This window comes from Marmota monax, unplaced genomic scaffold (assembly GCF_021218885.2).
Source record: "Marmota monax isolate L192 unplaced genomic scaffold, Marmota_monax_Labrador192_F-V1.1 WCK01_AAM20220418_F8-fsc00030, whole genome shotgun sequence".
Taxonomy (NCBI): Eukaryota; Metazoa; Chordata; class Mammalia; order Rodentia; family Sciuridae; genus Marmota; species Marmota monax.
This window is the reverse complement of record NW_026691988.1, coordinates 10393501-10412534: the sequence shown is the minus strand read 5'-3', so window position 1 is coordinate 10412534 and position 19034 is coordinate 10393501. Positions and strand designations below refer to the sequence as shown.

Genomic DNA, 19034 nt, shown 5'->3' with positions numbered 1-19034 from the left:
ATCTAGCTTTTAAAAAATCTGAAGATGGCATCGCAGGGAAAATGGTTTTGTATGGAGGCGTCTCTCTTTATACTTGCACTTAATTCACTGCTTTCCTCACCTGCCAGTTTATATTACTTGCTTGCATCCATAGACATTGTGTTTTGGGAGGCTATTCTAGATCAAAGTTCTTCCAATCACTTACTATACTCCTTTTCTCTCTCTCTCTCTCTCTCTCTCTCTCTCTCTCTCTCTCTCTCTCTCTCTTTGTAAAAGAAGAGGGTATGGTCTATAATAGCATTTTTCAAAGTGTGGTCTGAAAGTCCCTGTTCTGTGAAATCAAAACAATTTTTATAAAAATAATAAGACATTACTTGGGCATCCAGAATCTTTTTATTGTTTTGACTCTTGGATTGACGATGTCAAAGTAATGGTAGATAAAACTGCTAATTCAGTCAGGTGTGGTGGTACACACCTGTAATCCCAGCTACTGAGGCAGGGGGATCACAATTCAAGGGTGGCCTCAGTTTATTAAGACCATGTCTCAAAAAATAAAAAGGACTTGGGGGGCAGGTAGCCTAGTAGTAGTGTGTCCTTGTGCTCAATCCCCACTTGCACAGTTAATATCAGAAAACACTGCTGGTTCTTTAAGCATAGAACAAGGCAGTAACTCCATACTGTACCTGTATAGGATCCTGGGCTGCTATGTAGTAAAAAAGCCAGTTTCACTTAATTATATCCTTTATATAGCAGTGAAAATTACCAATTTTATTAAATCTTGACTCTAAGCATACATATTTTTAATATTTTATATGATTAAAAAGGGTATATGTGCATAAAGTATTTCTCTCCCATACTGAAGTATGATGATTGTCTTAAGGAAAAATACTTTTTGAGTTAAATTAACCATTGAGCTAAACAAACCTTTTAATTTTTGTTCAGGGAGCATCAATTTTCTTGAAAGAATAGCTGAATTGGATTTAGGGTATATATTTTCTTGAAAACGAAGGAAGTATGCTTGTTACTTCAGGGAAAAGAGCTGATGCTGTTTATTGTTAATGATAAAATGCAAGCTTTTTGTGAAAATTAGAATTTCAGAAAATCTTTTATCCATCACATGTGTTTGACTGCGTCTCAGTGCTTAATGATTTAATTTTCTGATGAAATCAGTGATATTAACAAATATGATTTGCAAAAATATTTTGTAAGTGAAATGTGTCACATTTGGGAAGTCTTCATAATTCATTAGACCAGTAATTTACAAATGGTCAGTGTAAATGCAATGTACCAAGACACACATGAATTTTATCATCAGTGTATGCAAAATGTTTATTGATATGGCTTTGGACTTTACATTGAAGCCAATGTGTAGGCAAGTACCACTTGTTGAGTTTTGATGTTCTCTTTTTTGTTGTTGTTTTGATGTACTCTTAATGAGTAATATCAGAATTATCTGAAAAGGCTACTTAAATACTTCTTTTACTTATGTGTATCTGTGGGAAATTAATTTCCTTTTATACTTTAAACAAAGCAAATAAAAAGGGCTGTGGAGGTAGCCCAGTGGTAATGCAATTCTGGGCCCAATCCCCAGTTCATATTAGAGTAAACTGAATTCAGAAAAGAGATATGAGAATATTCCAAACCAGGCATTGAGAAAATGTACACATAGGTGAAATAAGGCATTCTTCTAGCCTAGGTTTTGTTTTTTATAGTTTTATTTTTAAAGTTTTGGGAGGCAGTTATTTTCCTATGTGATAGGACTATTCTTGTTTTTTAAATGGATTCATAGATATACTTTTGAAATTCACTGATTTAAATTATGATATGTCAGTAACTAAAGCTCACAAAAGACATTTAGGAGGGAGTCTTAGTAATTTAAAGGATGCTGAGACCCAAAGGATTTAGAATTGCTGTTAGAGTCTACAATATTCATTCCCAAAGGGTTAAGCAGAGGGTCTAATATATGGATCACTGGTTCTGAAGCCTTTTCATAGGCCTTAAACTGAAAATGGATTTATTTCTAGGCAAGGATTTTTTTAGTGCCTTGTATGGAGTAAAAATGCATTCTGAAATCTTCAAAGGAGCTGTAATTTACGTCAACTTACTCAGCAATAGAGCTTTCAACTTGACTGATGTTCTTTGGAATAAATTTTGGAACTACTGCTCTATAAAGATACCACTGTAAGAGTTCTGACTAAGTATCTCCTGGAGGCAGCTGAGACAGAGAAGCTTTCAACCTCAAACTATACTGACTCCACACCTTATTAGCCTCAGTTTTCTTTCCTATGAAATGGATTAAGGCAGCCAACATTAGAGAATTGTTAAATAGAATAACAGGTAAACACCCTTCCTAAATAGTGAGTGCTCATTTTTAATTATTCCCTACTTTTTAAGTAGATACAAATCTCCATTACAAATATTCCCCATGTCACTAAAGCTAGTGAGTCACAGAGAATTGTAGGAACCAGCCTAACAAGTTGGTAGAACAGGAAAAGTTACAGTGTCTGGCTAGTCCAAATTGTCCAGGCTTTTAAGCCATCAGAAAACAGCATATCCACTGTCCTTGTCCCACTTAACCTGAAGAATTTTTGTAAGAATGAAAGCAGAAGTGTCATCTCATTCTTAATCTGATAATAATTGGAAAGGGAGGATCTTATTTTCTATTATACTTTATTCATTTTGGAGGTTTTGTTTTTTTTTTTTTTTTGGTGGGGGAGCAACTAGAGATTGAACCCAAGGGCACTTAACCACTGACTGAGCCACATCCTCAGCCTGTTTGTTTGTTTTTGAGATGGTCTTGCTAAGTTGCTGAGGCTGGCTTTGAACTTGTGATCCTCCTGCCTCAGCCTCCTAAGCCACTGGGATGACAGGAATGTGCAGCCACACCCACAGAGTTTCATTTTGGAGAGCGATTGATAGCTTACTGGAATGATTCTGTCATAGTATTATGTACAGTTTCAGAGTATTCCTCATTCCATTTTTTGAGTTCTTATTTTTCGTGATTCAGCTCATGGATTCAAAGTCATGCAGATTATTGTGTCTACTTCACTTCATCTTTTCTCATCTTAATTAAATAATTTCCATTGGGGGAGGGAGAAAGGAAGGAAGGGAAGTATTGAGAACTGAAATGGAGCAAACTATGTTATATGCATTTATGAATGTCAAAGTGAACCCCACTATTATGTATAAGTATAATATACTAAGAAAAACATTTTTTAAAAAAAGAAATAACTTCCATATACCTTTATTGTTAACATTCCCTGCACTCTGACATTCTGAGCATAGCAATAGAGCATATTTCTGTACTTTACTACTCTTTGATTGTTAGTGTAGAAGAACAGAAGCATGTTGTGGTAGAACAACAACAACTATATATATATATATATATATATATATATATATATATATATATATATATATATATATATATATACACACACACACACACACACACACACCCCCTTTGTTAGGCACTTTGGCCTTAGGCAAATTACTTTGTCAGTTTGATTCTCTCTTTTCTGTAAAATGTCAGTACCAATTCCATTCTGTTATTTTTAGGGATTAAATGGGAACACATTGAGTATTTTATTTAGCTCAATGCCTATCATTTGTATGTGCTCAACATATATGTTAGTTGCCTCTACCGCATATTTATATATCAAGATATTTTTTAAAAAACCATTCATGTATTTTACTCCTTGGAAAGTTCCTTTGGTCATTATTCAAGAACTATTTATTCTTGTTTTATACAGTTTAAAAAACTTGTTTGTGTGTGTGTGTGTGTGTGTGTATATATATATATATATTTTAACTTGTAGTTGGACACAATTTATTTATTTATTTATTTATTTATTTATTTATTTATTTATTTATCTATCTATCTATCTATCTATCTTCATGTGGTGCTGAGGATCAAATCCAGTGCTTCACACGTGATATGCAAGCGCTCTACCACTGAGCTACAACCGTAGCTCACTTTTTTGTATTTCTAACACATAGCATACAAGGCAGAGGGCAACAACTAGAGACTACTGATAGAGCAAAAAATTATAGCTTGGCAAATGGAAAAAGTCACACATTATAACAAAGATAATAAACTTTGTTTATAGTATTATTCCATTATATGAAAAAAAATTTGATTTTTCTTAAAGACCTTGAATATACAATCGAAATACAGTGTAGTATGCCAATATGTGTTCCTTAAACCAGAAGTTTAGAATACTTGTGAAGGCCTTAGAGCATCTTATATTTTAGAAGGCTTCCCATCAAAAATTATAATAAAATTCAACTGGAAATGTAGCTCAGTGTTAGAGTGTGCTTAACATACACAAGGCCTTCAGTCCAATCCCTAGTGTGCCGGTACACAAAATTATAGTAAAGTTCATGTGCTTAAAGGCTCTCAGGAAAATATGGTTTTCAAGAATGACTTCGTATTTAGAGTTCCTAACTATATGAAGTCTATTGTGGTTAGTGTAGTAAATGAAGAGTAATAGTGGTGATATTTGTGGACTGCTTTATTGAATATAGTTTCCTCACATCCTGACAGTAACCAAAGAGATCATATACTCTTTTTTTTTTCATTTTATATTTGAAGAAATCAAGGCACAGTAAAGTTACATAATTTAAAGTGTAGTCTCTCTTTTACCTAGTAGTTAGTGGCTTTTGGTGAACATTATTGGACAGAACATTTAGAAAATAAGTCAATACTAACTTACATAGGGGATAATTCTTCTTTGTGAAGCCAGTAAAGCTAATGAAAAACATCTCTGATCATGCAGGTAGGATTCTGTGCTGGTCAGTTAAGTGTTATAGACAAAGTTGTTAGTGCCTGGCTGTGTTATATTTTAAAGCATATTCTGTGTCTAGAATTTTGTCCTGCAGTTAGTTGTACAAGTAGACAGAGGTATGTACACAATAATGTTTTTATTATTTGTAGTACAAAACTGACAAAACTCTAAATGTTCCTTGTGGGGGATTAGTGACAGATACATCTATGTGATGAAATGCTATATAAGAAAGTGAGAGACCTATATATGCCGATATTTGTTGACCATTCGTATTATATGTGTGTTTGTGTGTTTATATACATGTAGAAAAACATAGGAAAGGAATTATTAATTCTGATGGACTTGTAAGAACTTTAAACTTCATATCCTTAAGTACTGTTTTATTTATTTTACTATGATTTTGTAGATTTTATAATGTCAGGAAAATAAAGCTTGGTGGTTTTCAGTAGCTATCAGTAATATACCAACAACCACTAGCTAGCTCTGGATTTTCTAGGTGAGTTAGAAATCTTAATATAACAGAATCTATAGTCAACAGAATCTATATCCTAATAAGTACTTCAAGTATTCTTCATGTTCAAGGTATTTAACTTTGCTAGACAGTGAGTATGCACATATATATGCATAATTAAGAGGAAATTACCATTGAGAGGAAATTAAAAGAGTAAGACTTTGAAAGATGCTCAATTAATATATTTCGTAATTTTAGAGATGATAAATGATTCTCTAGGAAATTATCAAATATTTTAGAAATAAAAAACCTAGCTAATTTCAAATAACATGAAAGAAATGGAGATACCTATCAGCCTAGACTGTAATCATAGGTGAATTCTTTCAGCTTTTCATGGAACGCATAATTTCTGATCTATTTAAAATATTTCTGAGCAGAGAGAAAAGAAGTAAAGCTTGCTAGTTAGGTTCATGAAGCCATCATAATTCCAATTAAAAACCTAACAGATTGATTTGTTCTAACAAAAGTTTAATTGTGGACTGGGGATATAACTCAGTGGTAGAGCACTTGTCTAGGATGCTTTAAGCCCTGGGTTGGGTCCCTGTTACTGCCCAAGAGAGTTTAAAGATTATGGTTAAAATGTTACAAATGTTATTTTTAAAATGTCATACACCATGATTAAATGGAATTCCTTCTAGGAACCAAAGGGTGGCTCCACATTAAGAAATCTATTAATATACTTATTGATAGACTAAAGAGAAAAATCTTGGTCTTTTAATTTTCTACCCAAATGCAAATGGTAACATCTATATTTGGTTTTTGAAAATATGAACCAAAACCAAACTCTTAGGAGAAGAATGGAACTGAGTAACATAACAGATGTTAAGAGTGTTATACGGTATTATGCTTAATAACAAAACACTAGAGCTGATCTTGTTTAATTTCAGAATAAGACTATAGAGTGCCATCCCAAGTAAAATCTCAATTTATTCTAACAAATGATTCTGAAGATTACTTGGAAGAGTATATAACAATATTTTATATGCTTTATTTTACAAACAAAATTATCTTAAGATGTGTAATGATCCCCTCCAAGGCATTAGGTGGGCAGAAAAGAGTAGTGCTAAAGATAGTAATCACAATAAAAATGCCTGCATGGCGGATAACCCTGTGTGGCCTTCCTTTGTTAACTCTGCCTTGTTTTCCTCATAGTTCCTTTAATGGTTAACCTGACTCTTAGAATTTCTTTTGCCTTTTTCAATTTCCTCAGAAGTGCATGCCCCTTAGTGGCAGAACTAGGAATTTTTTCTAGAGCAGGTCAGTCAACAGATATAACTTTTCTTTTTTTTTTTTTTTTTTTTTAAAGACCCTGAATATATAACAGTGATAACATTGAGAGGTATTTTTCTGAAATTCTTTATATACTTCAGACTTAATACTACAACATCTCAAGTGTACTTTAACTTCATTTGAATTCGATAAAAAGAAAATCAGTGAAATATACCAATAATTTGTTTTCTTGGAAAAATGTGACAAGGATACTTAGTTCTTATTTTAAGATTAATTTATAATATCTGTCTAGCAAAAATTATACCTTTTAAAGTTATTATTTAATCTCATAATCTGAAATCCTCTTTTTGGGATATTTTCTTGTAGTAGCCAGTTAAAGAGGTACTTTTTAAGAACTAGAATGATCAGTGTAGGTCCTTGAAAGCTTTTATGCTTAAAAAAGGGAAAGGGAAAAAAACTTTGTGTTTCAATCAAAGTAGTATAACTATATTAAACAAAGGAAAAAGACCCTGCTATTTTTTTATTTGTCCTATTTTAGATATACATGACATTAGAATGTATTTTGGCATGTTATACAAACATGGAGTATAACTTATTCTAATTAGGATCCCATTCTTCTTGTTGTACATAATGTAGTGTTACACTGTATATTTATATATGAACATAGGAAAGTTATGTCCAATTCATTCTACTGTCTTTCCTATTCCCATCTTCCCTCCCTTCCCTTCATTCCCCTTTGTCTAATCCACTGAACTTCTGTTCTCCCCTTCCCCTTCATTGTGTGTTAATATCCACATATCAGAGAGAACATTGGGCCTTTGTCTTTTGGGGGGATGCATGATAGTTTCCAGTTCTACCCATTTACTGTCAGATGCCAAAATTTCATTCTTATTTATGGCTGAGTAATATTCCATTATGTATGTATATGTACCACATTTTCTTTATTCATTCATCTGTTGAAGGGTACCTAGCTTGGTTCCATAGCTTAGCTGTTGTTAATTGAGCTGCTGTAAACATCGATGTGGCTGCGTTACTGTAGTATGCTGATATTAAGCCCCTTGGGTATAGTGCGAAGAGTGGTATTACTGAGTCAAATGGTGGTTCCATTCCAAGTTTTCTGAAGAATCTCCATATTGCTTTGCAGAGGGGTTGCACCAATTTGCAGTGCCAACAGCAGTGTATGCGTGTACCTTTCCTCCATCCTTGCCAACATTTATTGTTTCTTGTATTCTTGATAATTGCCATTCTGAGTTGAATGAGATAGAATCTCAGTGTGGTTTTAATTTGCATTTCTCTAATTGCTAGAGATGTTGAATATTTTTTCAATATTTGTTGACCATTCATATTTCTTCTTCTGTGACTGCCTGTTCAGTAAAGCCCTGCTGTTAATCTTGCGTAACAAAATAGCTGATAGAATTTTGATAATTTCCAAATTTGTTTTTCTGTGGTTATAATTGTGTACCTTGATTTTTTCCTCCATTTAATATATCTTAGCATTCTGCCATGTTATTTTATCATTTTATAACCTTATTTTAAATGGCTGTGTAATAAACTACTGGTTGCATGGTACTGTTATATGTACAGTGCTTATGATGAAGAGTATGGATGATATATTTCTAAAAAAATAATGTGAATCTTAAGGAAAAATCATTACTCTAATAAAATGAAATTGTTCACTACATGGATTTTGATAAATAGGAAAATATATCTTTCTTATACAACCAGTTCTTTTTTGTTTTCAAACATATGAACCTGAAACTTGAAAAAATTGGTTACCATATATTAGAAAAGTATTTTTGGAGAAGTTACAAACAAGTAGGATAGCTGCTTATTTTTGAATGGAGAATTTTTGCCATAAATCTTAATGTTAACATTCTGTTCTTTTATAGATTATGGAACTATGTGGTGCAACGAGACTTGGTTATTTTGGACGAAGTCAGTTCTACATTGCTTTGAAACTTGTAGCTGTGGCCCAGTCTGGTTTCCCGTTAAGAGTAGAAAGTATAAATACGGGTAAATATGCAACACACTAGTAATTGAAATGAAAATAATCCTCCTACTTTCAAATGAAATCAATAGGACCTTTGAATCTTTCTGATATTTTAATAACATCTGTGACCTTTAAAATATCACAACTTTATTCTCACTACCTTGCATTTCTCACTTGAAAATGTTAGAAATATATGTCTAATATCTGTTAGGGCATAGAGTATGTACATCATACACATTTGATGATAACATTCAGATGGTAATTTTTTCAGAGTTAATCCACTAAAAATTGCTTAGAAAGAATTTGGATAATTCTATAAAGGTAAATGATAATTGTAGTGACCATCTTCTCATTAACTTCCTTATTGTCTTTTCGAATATAGTAACCTTATACTTGCCCTTTTGTTGTTGTTGTTATTGTTTGTTTGAGAAGGCTACAGAAGCTCCATTGAATGAAGTGTCAGTTAATCAAAATTTTTTTGATTAATAGAGATAATATTGAAATAATTGGAAACTGAAACCCAGTTACAGACATCTTAGCTACCAGTAATTCATTTTCAATTATTTGGAGGGTCGTTGATGTGGAAAAAGATAGAAATTCTATAAAAGTAGTTGCTTGTATGTAGAGGGTTCTATAGTTTTCTTAGAGAAAAGGGGAAAGGGAAAATTTGAAGTTTTCTTTAATGTCAGAATTTTTATACTTTTAAATGTTAGCTTAGTTGATTGGTAGGTCAGAGGTTTTCATTGTGGACCTCTGATTTGCTACGTCTTATTCTTCTAGTGTTGAGAATTTGCATTCTTTTCAAGTGATTTTGAAATCTCACATACGTACTAAATAAAGTTAGTTATTTCCCTCCTTCAAGTGATGGTTCTAAAAAGAAATCAAAAGGGAGTTGTTGATGTAGCTCAGTGGTATGGAGTACTTGCCTAGCATGCATGTGCACAGGCCTTGGGTTCAATCCCTAGCAGAAAGAAAGAGACAGACAAACAAAGGTAATCACATAGTAGAGGCAATGTACTTTGTTCCAAAAATGATTCTGCAGCTGTATTATTCTACCCAAAAAGTATGAGTTATGGTTGACCCGCAAAAAAGTTCTGTTTTTCATCTCCTCTGCTTAAGATTGATATCTTGATACCAAATAGGATACCTGATGTGGGAGAGTCATAAACCAGACTAAAGGGGATATATAGAATTCCATCTATCATGTCCTTAGTAGATAAGCAAGATATTTTCAGGAATTTCTATTATAAAAATGTCTAAATTAAATTAAGCTAGTCTCAAACTTAGTGACATATCTTGTGCTTTACTTAGAGCTCTAAAATCTTACTTTAGAGACACAGTATGAGTAGAAGCATCCTAGGCTTTTAGTCTAACTGACTTGGGTTCAGATTCTGTTACTTGCTACCAGTGTGGCCTTGGCAATCTCACCCTCAGTTTCCTAATCTGTAAATAAGAGTGATGTTCATTGGGTTGAGATGAATATAAAGTGACAAGTAAAGGACCAGACATACAGTGGACATTTAATAAAGCTGTTGTTGTCATCCCTTAGTAGGATAGTTTGACTTCTTTCTAAGCAGGAGTCTCCCTAAACAATCTAAGCCATTTTATGCCTGTTGTTTCTCTGTCAGTTTTTGCAAAAAAAGTCATATCTAATTTCACTTTTTAATAAACGTGCCCTTTTAAATTTTAAAGTAATGTAGGTGGAACATCCCTAATGTAAACTCCAAAACCCAAAGCTTTGTGGGCATTGACATGATACCCAAAAAGTTTTGGATTTTGAGCATTTCAGATTTTGAATTTTTTAAATAGGTATGTTTATTTATAAATTCTATTCAGATATTCCAAAATCTGAAAAACTCTGAAATCTGAAACATTTCTGGTCTCAAGTATTTTGAGTAAGGAATACTGAGCCTGTAATTATTTTTGTTGTTAACAGTAAAGGACCTTCCTCTGCCAAGATTTGTTGCTTCAAAGAATGAACAAGAATCTCGCCATGCAACCTCATATTCTTCAGATTCTGAAAATCAGGGGTCTTATTCTGGTGTGATTCCTCCTCCACCTGGCAGAGGGCAAGTAAAAAAGGGATCTGTAAGCCACGATATGGTTCAGCCTCGTGCGTCTGCAGATCAACAGGTAATCACATTAATGTAAACGTTATTAGTTGAAGTCCTGTATAGGTGTTTATACTAAAACATTTATTAGCACCTGAATAGTTAAAATGTCACCTTAGATTTAGTTTTAAAATAATTATATTCTTCCTAGGAACCTGCATCCCCAGTAGTTTCACCACAGCAGTCCCCGCCGACTTCTCCACATACATGGAGGAAGCACAACCGTCATTCCAGTGGGGGGAATAATGAGAGGCCTCTTGCAGGACCTGGGCCATTTTGGTCTCCTTTTGGTGAAGCACAGTCAGGTATTTGAGATATTCCATAAGAATTATTTAGAATTTTCAATTTGACATTCCTTTAAGAATTGCTACCAAGACAATTGTAAGGTTGATTTAAATATAAGCAAAAGCTAGTAACGAAAATTTGTAAGTAGATACATTGCTTTGAAAAGTTGTGATTACATTTACTTAATATAGATATGATACTAGAAAAAGATATGGATAACATTCTCTGAAGGTAAAGTGAGTAATCATTTCCCAGAAAATTGGGTATATTAAGTTTTATTATTGACAAAGAAAGCAGAAAATTACTAAAAAGAGTTAAATGAGATAATTTTTAATCGAACATAAAAGATTCCTTAGGAAATTGTATCATTTCTTTGAAGTTGGAATTTAACAGAAAACTTTTTTTTATTAGTGCATATTAATGATACAGAATAGTGGGTTTCAATGGAAAGAAAACTTTAAAAATGTAAGTGGTAGTTTGTTACAATCTTAGCTTAAAAACCTGTTTTGTTTTGTTTTTCCCTTCAAATATGATTCAGCGTGTTCACCAATTTTCCTCCTAGGTTCTTCTGCTGGTGATGCAGTGTGGTCTGGGCATTCTCCACCTCCACCTCAAGAAAACTGGGTCAGTTTTGCAGATACTCCACCAACCAGTACTCTTTTAACCATGCATCCTGCTTCTGTCCAGGTGTGACATTTTATTGATATTGCATTTTTATTTGCTTCATTCAGAGTATTGCTGCAGTCATTATTTTTATATTTTGCTGTTGCAGATTTTATAAATGTAAGTTGACTCTTATTTAAAAAAAAAAAAAAAAAAATCCAGAACTTCTCTGTGTTATTTTTTAAGCCTGTTATCACTGGAATGTTTCACTAAAGGTTCTGGCTGATTTATTTGTTTCTAATTTCCCGGTGAAGCTTGGAAAGGTTTCTGCATCTGTAAATATATTTGCTTGGCTTCCTTAGCACATTTTTCATAACTTTCTGTTGCTTACATAATTGCTATCATTCTACACATTTATATAATCATTGTGCAACAACATATCCAATAACCTGGCTCTAACTAATGTGTGATTTGCTGATAACTTCTTACATTTTAAATATCCACAAAAAAGTAAGTTTTACTATCAAGGATGAGTAACCTAGCAATCTTGGTCCATATAATCATATAGATAGATACTGTACTGAGGAAAAAATGTTTCATTGCAGGACCAGACAACAGTACGAACTGTAGCCTCAGCTACAACTGCCAATGAAATTCGTAGGCAATCCAGTAGTTATGATGATCCCTGGAAAATAACAGATGAACAAAGACAGTATTATGTAAATCAGTTTAAAACCATTCAGCCTGATCTAAACGGATTTATTCCAGGTGAGTTGTTGAAAACAGAAGTTCTCCTAGATGGGACAGGACAATCTCAATTTTATAATCTGAAAGACATTGTTTTATTGGTCCTAGATTTTAATTATAAAAGATCATTAATTCTCAGATTATTTATCTAAAAAGTTTATAATCACTGAGGACCAAAAATATGACATATTCACAATAATAGTTACCTTTTTCCCAATGAGAAAAAGTCTAAAATTCTTACCTCATATTCTGTTTTTAGATCTATACATTCAGAATAACATTAACACTGTTTTAATATTTCAGGATCTGCAGCTAAAGAGTTTTTTACCAAATCAAAACTTCCTATTCTTGAACTTTCTCATATTTGGTAAGTATGGTATATCATTAGTTGGGTGACATGGGTTGTTTCAAAGGAGTTTCCAGCAGGTAGATTTCAGAACCTTAAAACTATGAGACTAATCCATTCAAAAATGTTCTCAGAGAATTTAGTGTGGCCTTACAATAGCCAGTTTCTCTCTCACTTTCTAGGAAAGAAGTGATAGTGGACATCCTTTCATAGTAGAATTAGGTGATATGGAAATTTTTTGTATATTGTAAAATTCAAACAATATTAGCTCTTCTTGTTGCTAGCATAATGAATGCATAGAATAAAAACTAGTATAATGGTTGTTACTTATCTCTTTTGGTTTTGGTTTTTGTCAAGTTTAATAAGGTCTAATGAGAGCAAACACATTCAGGGTTGTATGGCTGTAGACAACTAAGTTCTATAGCAGGCCATAAGTTGAAAAGCAATGCTTAGCTCCTATGTTAAACATAGACTAAAAGTCTCTAGATAGCTGCCACATAGTTGGAATTGGCCATTGGAACACAAAATACAATTTCAAATTATGTTTTGAAACTAATGATCAGATAAACATTATTTCTACTTGGTATCAGTATATTTCTCTGTTTTCTAAATTATTTTGTAATAGATTTTTAGTAGCATGTAGAGTACTATAATAGGAGGTAGGTAGATTATGCTTAAAACTGAGATAACCAAGAACTAGCATGCCCTTTATAGATAAAGGCAATAAATACAAAAGTGGTGACCTTACATCTAAGAAGTGGTAGGGGACAGCAGCGTGGGAGGCCGTATTTTTGTATTGAGTGTTGTAGTTCTATTCAGTGCTTTAAAGTGCATACATGTTGAACTTTGATAACAATAAAAACAAAATTTTAAAGAATGTCCATGGCTTTATATACAGCTTACTTTAAACTTTATTACTTAAATACATGGGCTAAATTAAATTAGGTCATTTTTTGGTGGCCTTAATTATTGGCACTATTTTTCAGCATTTTATTATGAGAATTTCAAGCATGTAGGAAAGTTGAAAAATTATAGGTACCCAGATGCCCACCACCTACATTCTGCGATTAACATTTTAATTATATTTGCTTTATTACACATCTTTATTACACATCTATGGGATTTTTAAACCTCATGACTTTGTACTTTTTGGAGGAAAGAACGTCTCTTTCCTATTTTTTGAGGAAAAAAAAAAAGGAATCCAAAGCAGAGAATGGTTGTGTTCATAGTAAGTTTGTCTTCTAGGGAACTCTCAGACTTTGATAAAGATGGTGCATTGACACTGGATGAGTTTTGTGCTGCTTTTCATTTGGTGGTTGCTAGGAAGAACGGCTATGACTTACCAGAAAAACTCCCTGAGAGCTTAATGCCCAAACTGATTGATTTGGAAGATTCAGCAGGTAAGATTGGGAGCCAGAGGGAGCTATTTGCATGCCTTGATAAATATAATTCTTGATTTAAAACAAAATCAAGATATATGTTAAATGTAGCTTAATAGCTTAGACTTTCCATTAGGAGCAAATAGATTTGCCATTAGAAAAGACAAGTAGACTGAACTTGGATTTATTTTAGTCAGCTTTTAAAAATAAAGAGGGGGTTAGAGTTGTGGCTTAATGTTAGAGCACTTGCCTAGCACACGTGAGGCACTGAGTTCAAGCCTCAGCACCACATATTAATAAATAAATAAATGAAGGTATTGTGTCCACCTACAACTTAAAAAAATATATAAATAAATAAATAAAAACAAAGAATATATACCATTGTTTCATCTTTAACTTGTTACTTGCTGAGATTTGAAGAGCATTTCAGTTTTGACATTTATCTTCTATTTTAATTGCATTATATATTGTCTGAAGTGGGTATAATCTGTTTTTGTTATAAACATCTTTCTATTTAATGCATCTTAATTTGTTGAAAGGAAATCATCTGATTTATCTTTAGACCTTTGCAATCACAAGCATTTTCCTTTAAAACACCAAACTTTTTTTTATGCAGATTGTAAGGAAATCTGGAAGTTTTGAGTTTGATGTTAGATAATATTATTTTGTTAACAAGAATGTTAAATGATCGTATTTACTGATAGCTTTCTTTAAAAGCATATTGAATACATAAATAGGCACTTAAATGACAGAGCAGGTGGTTTTTAACTGTTCTGTTTCTATACACACTGATCACGTGTATCTGTTTGAGATACTGAAAGATATAAAGGGATGTGTTTCCTGTTTTTTCCTCCATAATCATTGCTGTACACATTAAACATGGGTATGTTTCATTGTTTTATCTATAGTGCATAGCTTATATTTCCCAAACTCTAAATAATGTTTTTTTTAAAAAAAATCAGGGGTAAAAATTAGCATTCTTAAATTCTGAATGAATAAAGGGAAATTTGTTACATTAATAAGCTTCCTTAAAATCATTTTATTATCTTCAGTCTTCCCTTCTAAATTCAGAATTTGGCTTTCAAATGAACATTTATCAGGCAACATCTCTTTAACCCAGAAGTGTGTATCGTCTTAATTTTATTGTCTAAGTTATACCAAAGGAAATCATACATATGATTACTTTTGTGAAGAGAATGACTCAAGAATATGAGCGTGCTTCTAGTTTTGCCAGTTATGTCTGTGACCTTGGACAAGTTCCAACCAAATACTCTACTTTTCCCTCTGTTTCTCTACCTAATATATGAAATAGATGCCATTCACATTGACCTGTACACTGACCTTTTGTCAACCGGTAGGTCGATTAAAGAGTTTAGCATTGATTTTATTTTTTTAGGAACATTTTTTTATGAGAATCCTAAGGTTTTATTTCAGATACTTATAAAGTATCATTTAAAACTTGAACTAATGCTAAATACTGTGTCTTTATTTATGTGATTTTGTTTCAGAGTACTTGATTTATCTACTTAAGAAATAAACAAATAACTCCTTTGTTTAGCTCAGATGATAGTTGCCTAAAGAAGAAATTGCAGTAGCCTCAGACTCCTGATATTATTTGGTTTAAAAATTAAGCCTTAGGACAGTGGGTGTAGCTCAATGGTAGAGTGTTTGCCTGGTTATGTGCAAGGCCCATAGATTGATCCCCTGCACCTTTAAACAGTAACAACAACAAAAAAATTTGAATCTTGGATATAGAGTTTTTATATGACTGAAGCTTTTAAAAACTGGTAGTGTAGTAATATAAGGAGATGATTTAAGTTAACTTTACTCTTTTGTATGTAATTTTCTAGAAACTTGTCTGGTTTTGTCATCAATATATGTAGATAGCTGAATCTGGCTTTTGCATGTAATTAGTGAGTTTTTCTTTTATTTAATTTGAATAAAATCATTGCCTTAGTAAATATCTACTGTCGAATTTTAAGGCTGATGTTCTGAAAGTAGTTCTTTTCTGGGCATTTTGTCCAATTTTATACTTGTTACATCTATTTAATTGTCTTTTTGTCCAATTTTATGCTTGTTACATCTGTTTATCAGAGAGGCTAATATTTTGCCTGCATATGTCTGTGCACTATTGCTTTTTAACTATGATTTTAGAGGTATCACAGGCTTAAGACTAAATATAATACATGGTTTTCTGATTAGCTTTTTTATAAACATTTTAACCACATAGATTCACATCTGTTTTGTCTATTTATAAATGATAAATTTTGGAATTCTATTAAGTTAGGGGTTGTAGGAAAGAAGTATGCCTTTTTTTCCCACTTGTGATAACCCTGGGATTCATATGACACAAAACCCGTTTAATGTAGAAATTGTCCTGTGCTACTGTGGGTCAGTCAGTGTCCATAAAAATTATAAATAGCTGTGTTTTTAGAAGTGTACAAGGGAGAAGTAACCAGATAGTTTCTTCTGGTAGATCACAGTTATACCTGCTTTAGAGCTGTTTTGACTATTGGCCAAGGTAGTTTCTCTGTTTGATTTCTCATAGCATCTTTGCTTACTTTTCAGAATAGAATATATCACTCTGAATCTTGTTTCTTTAATCTTCCCCCCCCCTTTCAAATACTATACTTCGAGCTTCTTTTTTAAAAAATGTATCATATTCATTATTAAGTATCTTTAGGAACTGGAGTGTTGGCAGCCATATACTAAATTGCTCAGTAAAGAATTATTAGAAGATTACTGCTATTAATGTGTACCATTTTCAAAGTAAGAAAGTTTTGTTGATACTTTTCTGACCTTGAAAATATAGAAGTTTATTATATTTGTGATGTTGGGACATACTGAAATATTACCTGTACAAGTGTTCTATACTTAGAATTTAAAACTCTTAAGGAGTAGGGGACAGCTCAGTAGTAGAGTGCTTGCCTAGCATATCTGAGGCTCTGGATTCAATCCCCAGCACCAGGTAAATAAGTCCAACAGTCAAATAGATGGTAAACAGTGGTAACTTGAATTAGAGCTCCTGGGAGTTACAAGTTGGCTTTCTTCAGATGTGTAGACATGGGTTGAGTTAAATATATATATTTTCAAAAATAATTTGAGCAGGTTTATGGGATTAAATAGCAGATAAAACAATTACGAATCAGAGGTAGAAGTACTTATATAGACAAATTAAAATATGTACTGTCAGCACTGAATTTGGCAACTAAAATAGAGAAACTTGATATTTGTTTTACAAAAAAAAAGGCATGTAGCTGGGTCAAATGGTGGTTCCATTCCCAGCTTTCCAAGAAATCTCCATACTGCTTTCCAAATTGGCTGCACCAATTTGCAGTCCCACCAGCAATATACAAGTGTACCCTTTTCCCCACATCCTCGCCAGCACTTGTTGTTGTTTGACTTCATAATGGCTGCCATTCTTACTGGAGTGAGATGGTATCTTAGGGTGGTTTTGATTTGCATTTCTCTGACAGCTAGAGATGGTGAGCATTTTTTTCATGTACTTGTTGATTGATTGTATGTCCTCCTCTGAGAAGTGTCTGTTCAGGTCCTTGGCCCATTTGTTGATTGGGTTATTTGTTTTCTTATTGTTTAATTTTTTGAGTTCTTTGTATACTCTGGATACAGAATACAACAGACACTAGTATAGCAATATGTAAATCAGTGGATGTGTAACCGATGTGATTCTGCAATCTGTATACGGGGTAAAAATGGGAGTTCATAACCCACTTGAATCAAAGTGTGAAATATGATATGTCAAGAACTATGTAATGTTTTGAACAACCAACAATAAAAATTAAAAAAAAATAAAATAAATTAAAAAAAATAAAAAGTGAAATATGATTTTTAAAAAAAGGCATGTAAAAAATTCATCCGCAGAAACAGTGTCTGAAGCTGAATTCAAGAATGTTTATCTTTTAAAAAAAAATAATCTACTAGCCTGCTACTGTATTGTTTTTTAAGGGGAAAAAATGTAGAGGTGCTGTACATCTTAAATCCAAGTCTCTAAAGAATAATCTTCTTTGTAGCACAGATACAGTTTTACGGTTCTTTTGTGATTGTATGATACATTTTCATCTCTCTTTCAAACTAGACTATAAACTCTGGGGATGGTAAGTGGATTAGTTTTGTTTGTTGTATGTCAGCACCTAGCAGAGTGCAAATTGAATACATAAGTAGGCAGTTACATTTTTTAAAGGTCATTGACAGAGCAGCAGGTAGTTTTTAACTGTTCTTTTTCCATACACACTGATCATGTAAGTATCAGTTTGAGATATAATGCATTATCTGTTTGAGATATTGAAAGATATAAAAGGGGTGTGTTTCCTGTCCTTTCCTCCATAATCATTGCTGTGCACTTGAAACATGGGCATGTTTCTTTGTGTTATCTATAGTGCATAGCTTATATTCCCCAAACTAAGCAGTACTTCCATCATGAATATTTTTAAAAACCAGGTAAGAGAAGGCACGTGATACTTCTCATGAATAGTTTACTAGAAATCCATGTAAATTGAGACTACCTTTATTCAAGTTAATTACTGTGAAGAGCTTCTCTTGTATACATCAAAAAAAATTTAACAAAACAGCCTAAACACACGCCCACACACACATACCAATAAAAGTAACAATCTTGGTTTTTGAAAATTCATTATCCAAGTGCTGTTAATTACAGAGAAAAAAAAATAATGAAAATATGTACTAATACTCATCATCATTACATTCAAGGAATTATTTCTCAAACCACCCCATCAACACACACACACACACACATTCTTAACTGTCATTTCTAGGTACTTATTATAGCTGAAAAATCAATATAATAAATTACAAATATTGGCAAAAAAGCACTATGTAATGAAATTGGTGGGAGTAATTAGAATTTCTCAACTGCAAGACATTGACAAACCAAGCTAGATAATACTTAAAGGAGAAAAACTACGAGGATAATTATAGTCAGGACTTTAAGAGATTATAGTTTCAGATCATGGAAATAATTAATGATCCCCTTAATTGTTTGTTTTTGCAGAAATGACTTTTTTATTTATTATTGTGCTATGAAAGTG

General features: G+C 32.7%; 1 protein-coding gene across 5 annotated transcripts in view; it reads left to right on the top strand.

Moving 5' to 3' along the window:
- The window catches only part of Reps1 (RALBP1 associated Eps domain containing 1), a 76599-nt gene that overhangs the window by 26468 nt on the left and 31097 nt on the right, over window positions 1-19034 (top strand). For 4 of the 5 annotated variants that reach the window (XM_046450401.2, XM_046450430.2, XM_046450420.2 and 1 more), the window contains exons 2-8: window positions 8397-8520; window positions 10434-10630; window positions 10760-10913; window positions 11456-11580; window positions 12102-12264; window positions 12547-12610; window positions 13835-13989. In XM_046450401.2, coding sequence (XP_046306357.1) covers window positions 8397-8520; window positions 10434-10630; window positions 10760-10913; window positions 11456-11580; window positions 12102-12264; window positions 12547-12610; window positions 13835-13989 — 982 coding nt within the window. The remainder of the gene's footprint in view (window positions 1-8396; window positions 8521-10433; window positions 10631-10759; window positions 10914-11455; window positions 11581-12101; window positions 12265-12546; window positions 12611-13834; window positions 13990-19034) is intronic. The other variant, XM_046450409.2, reaches the window with a different exon arrangement.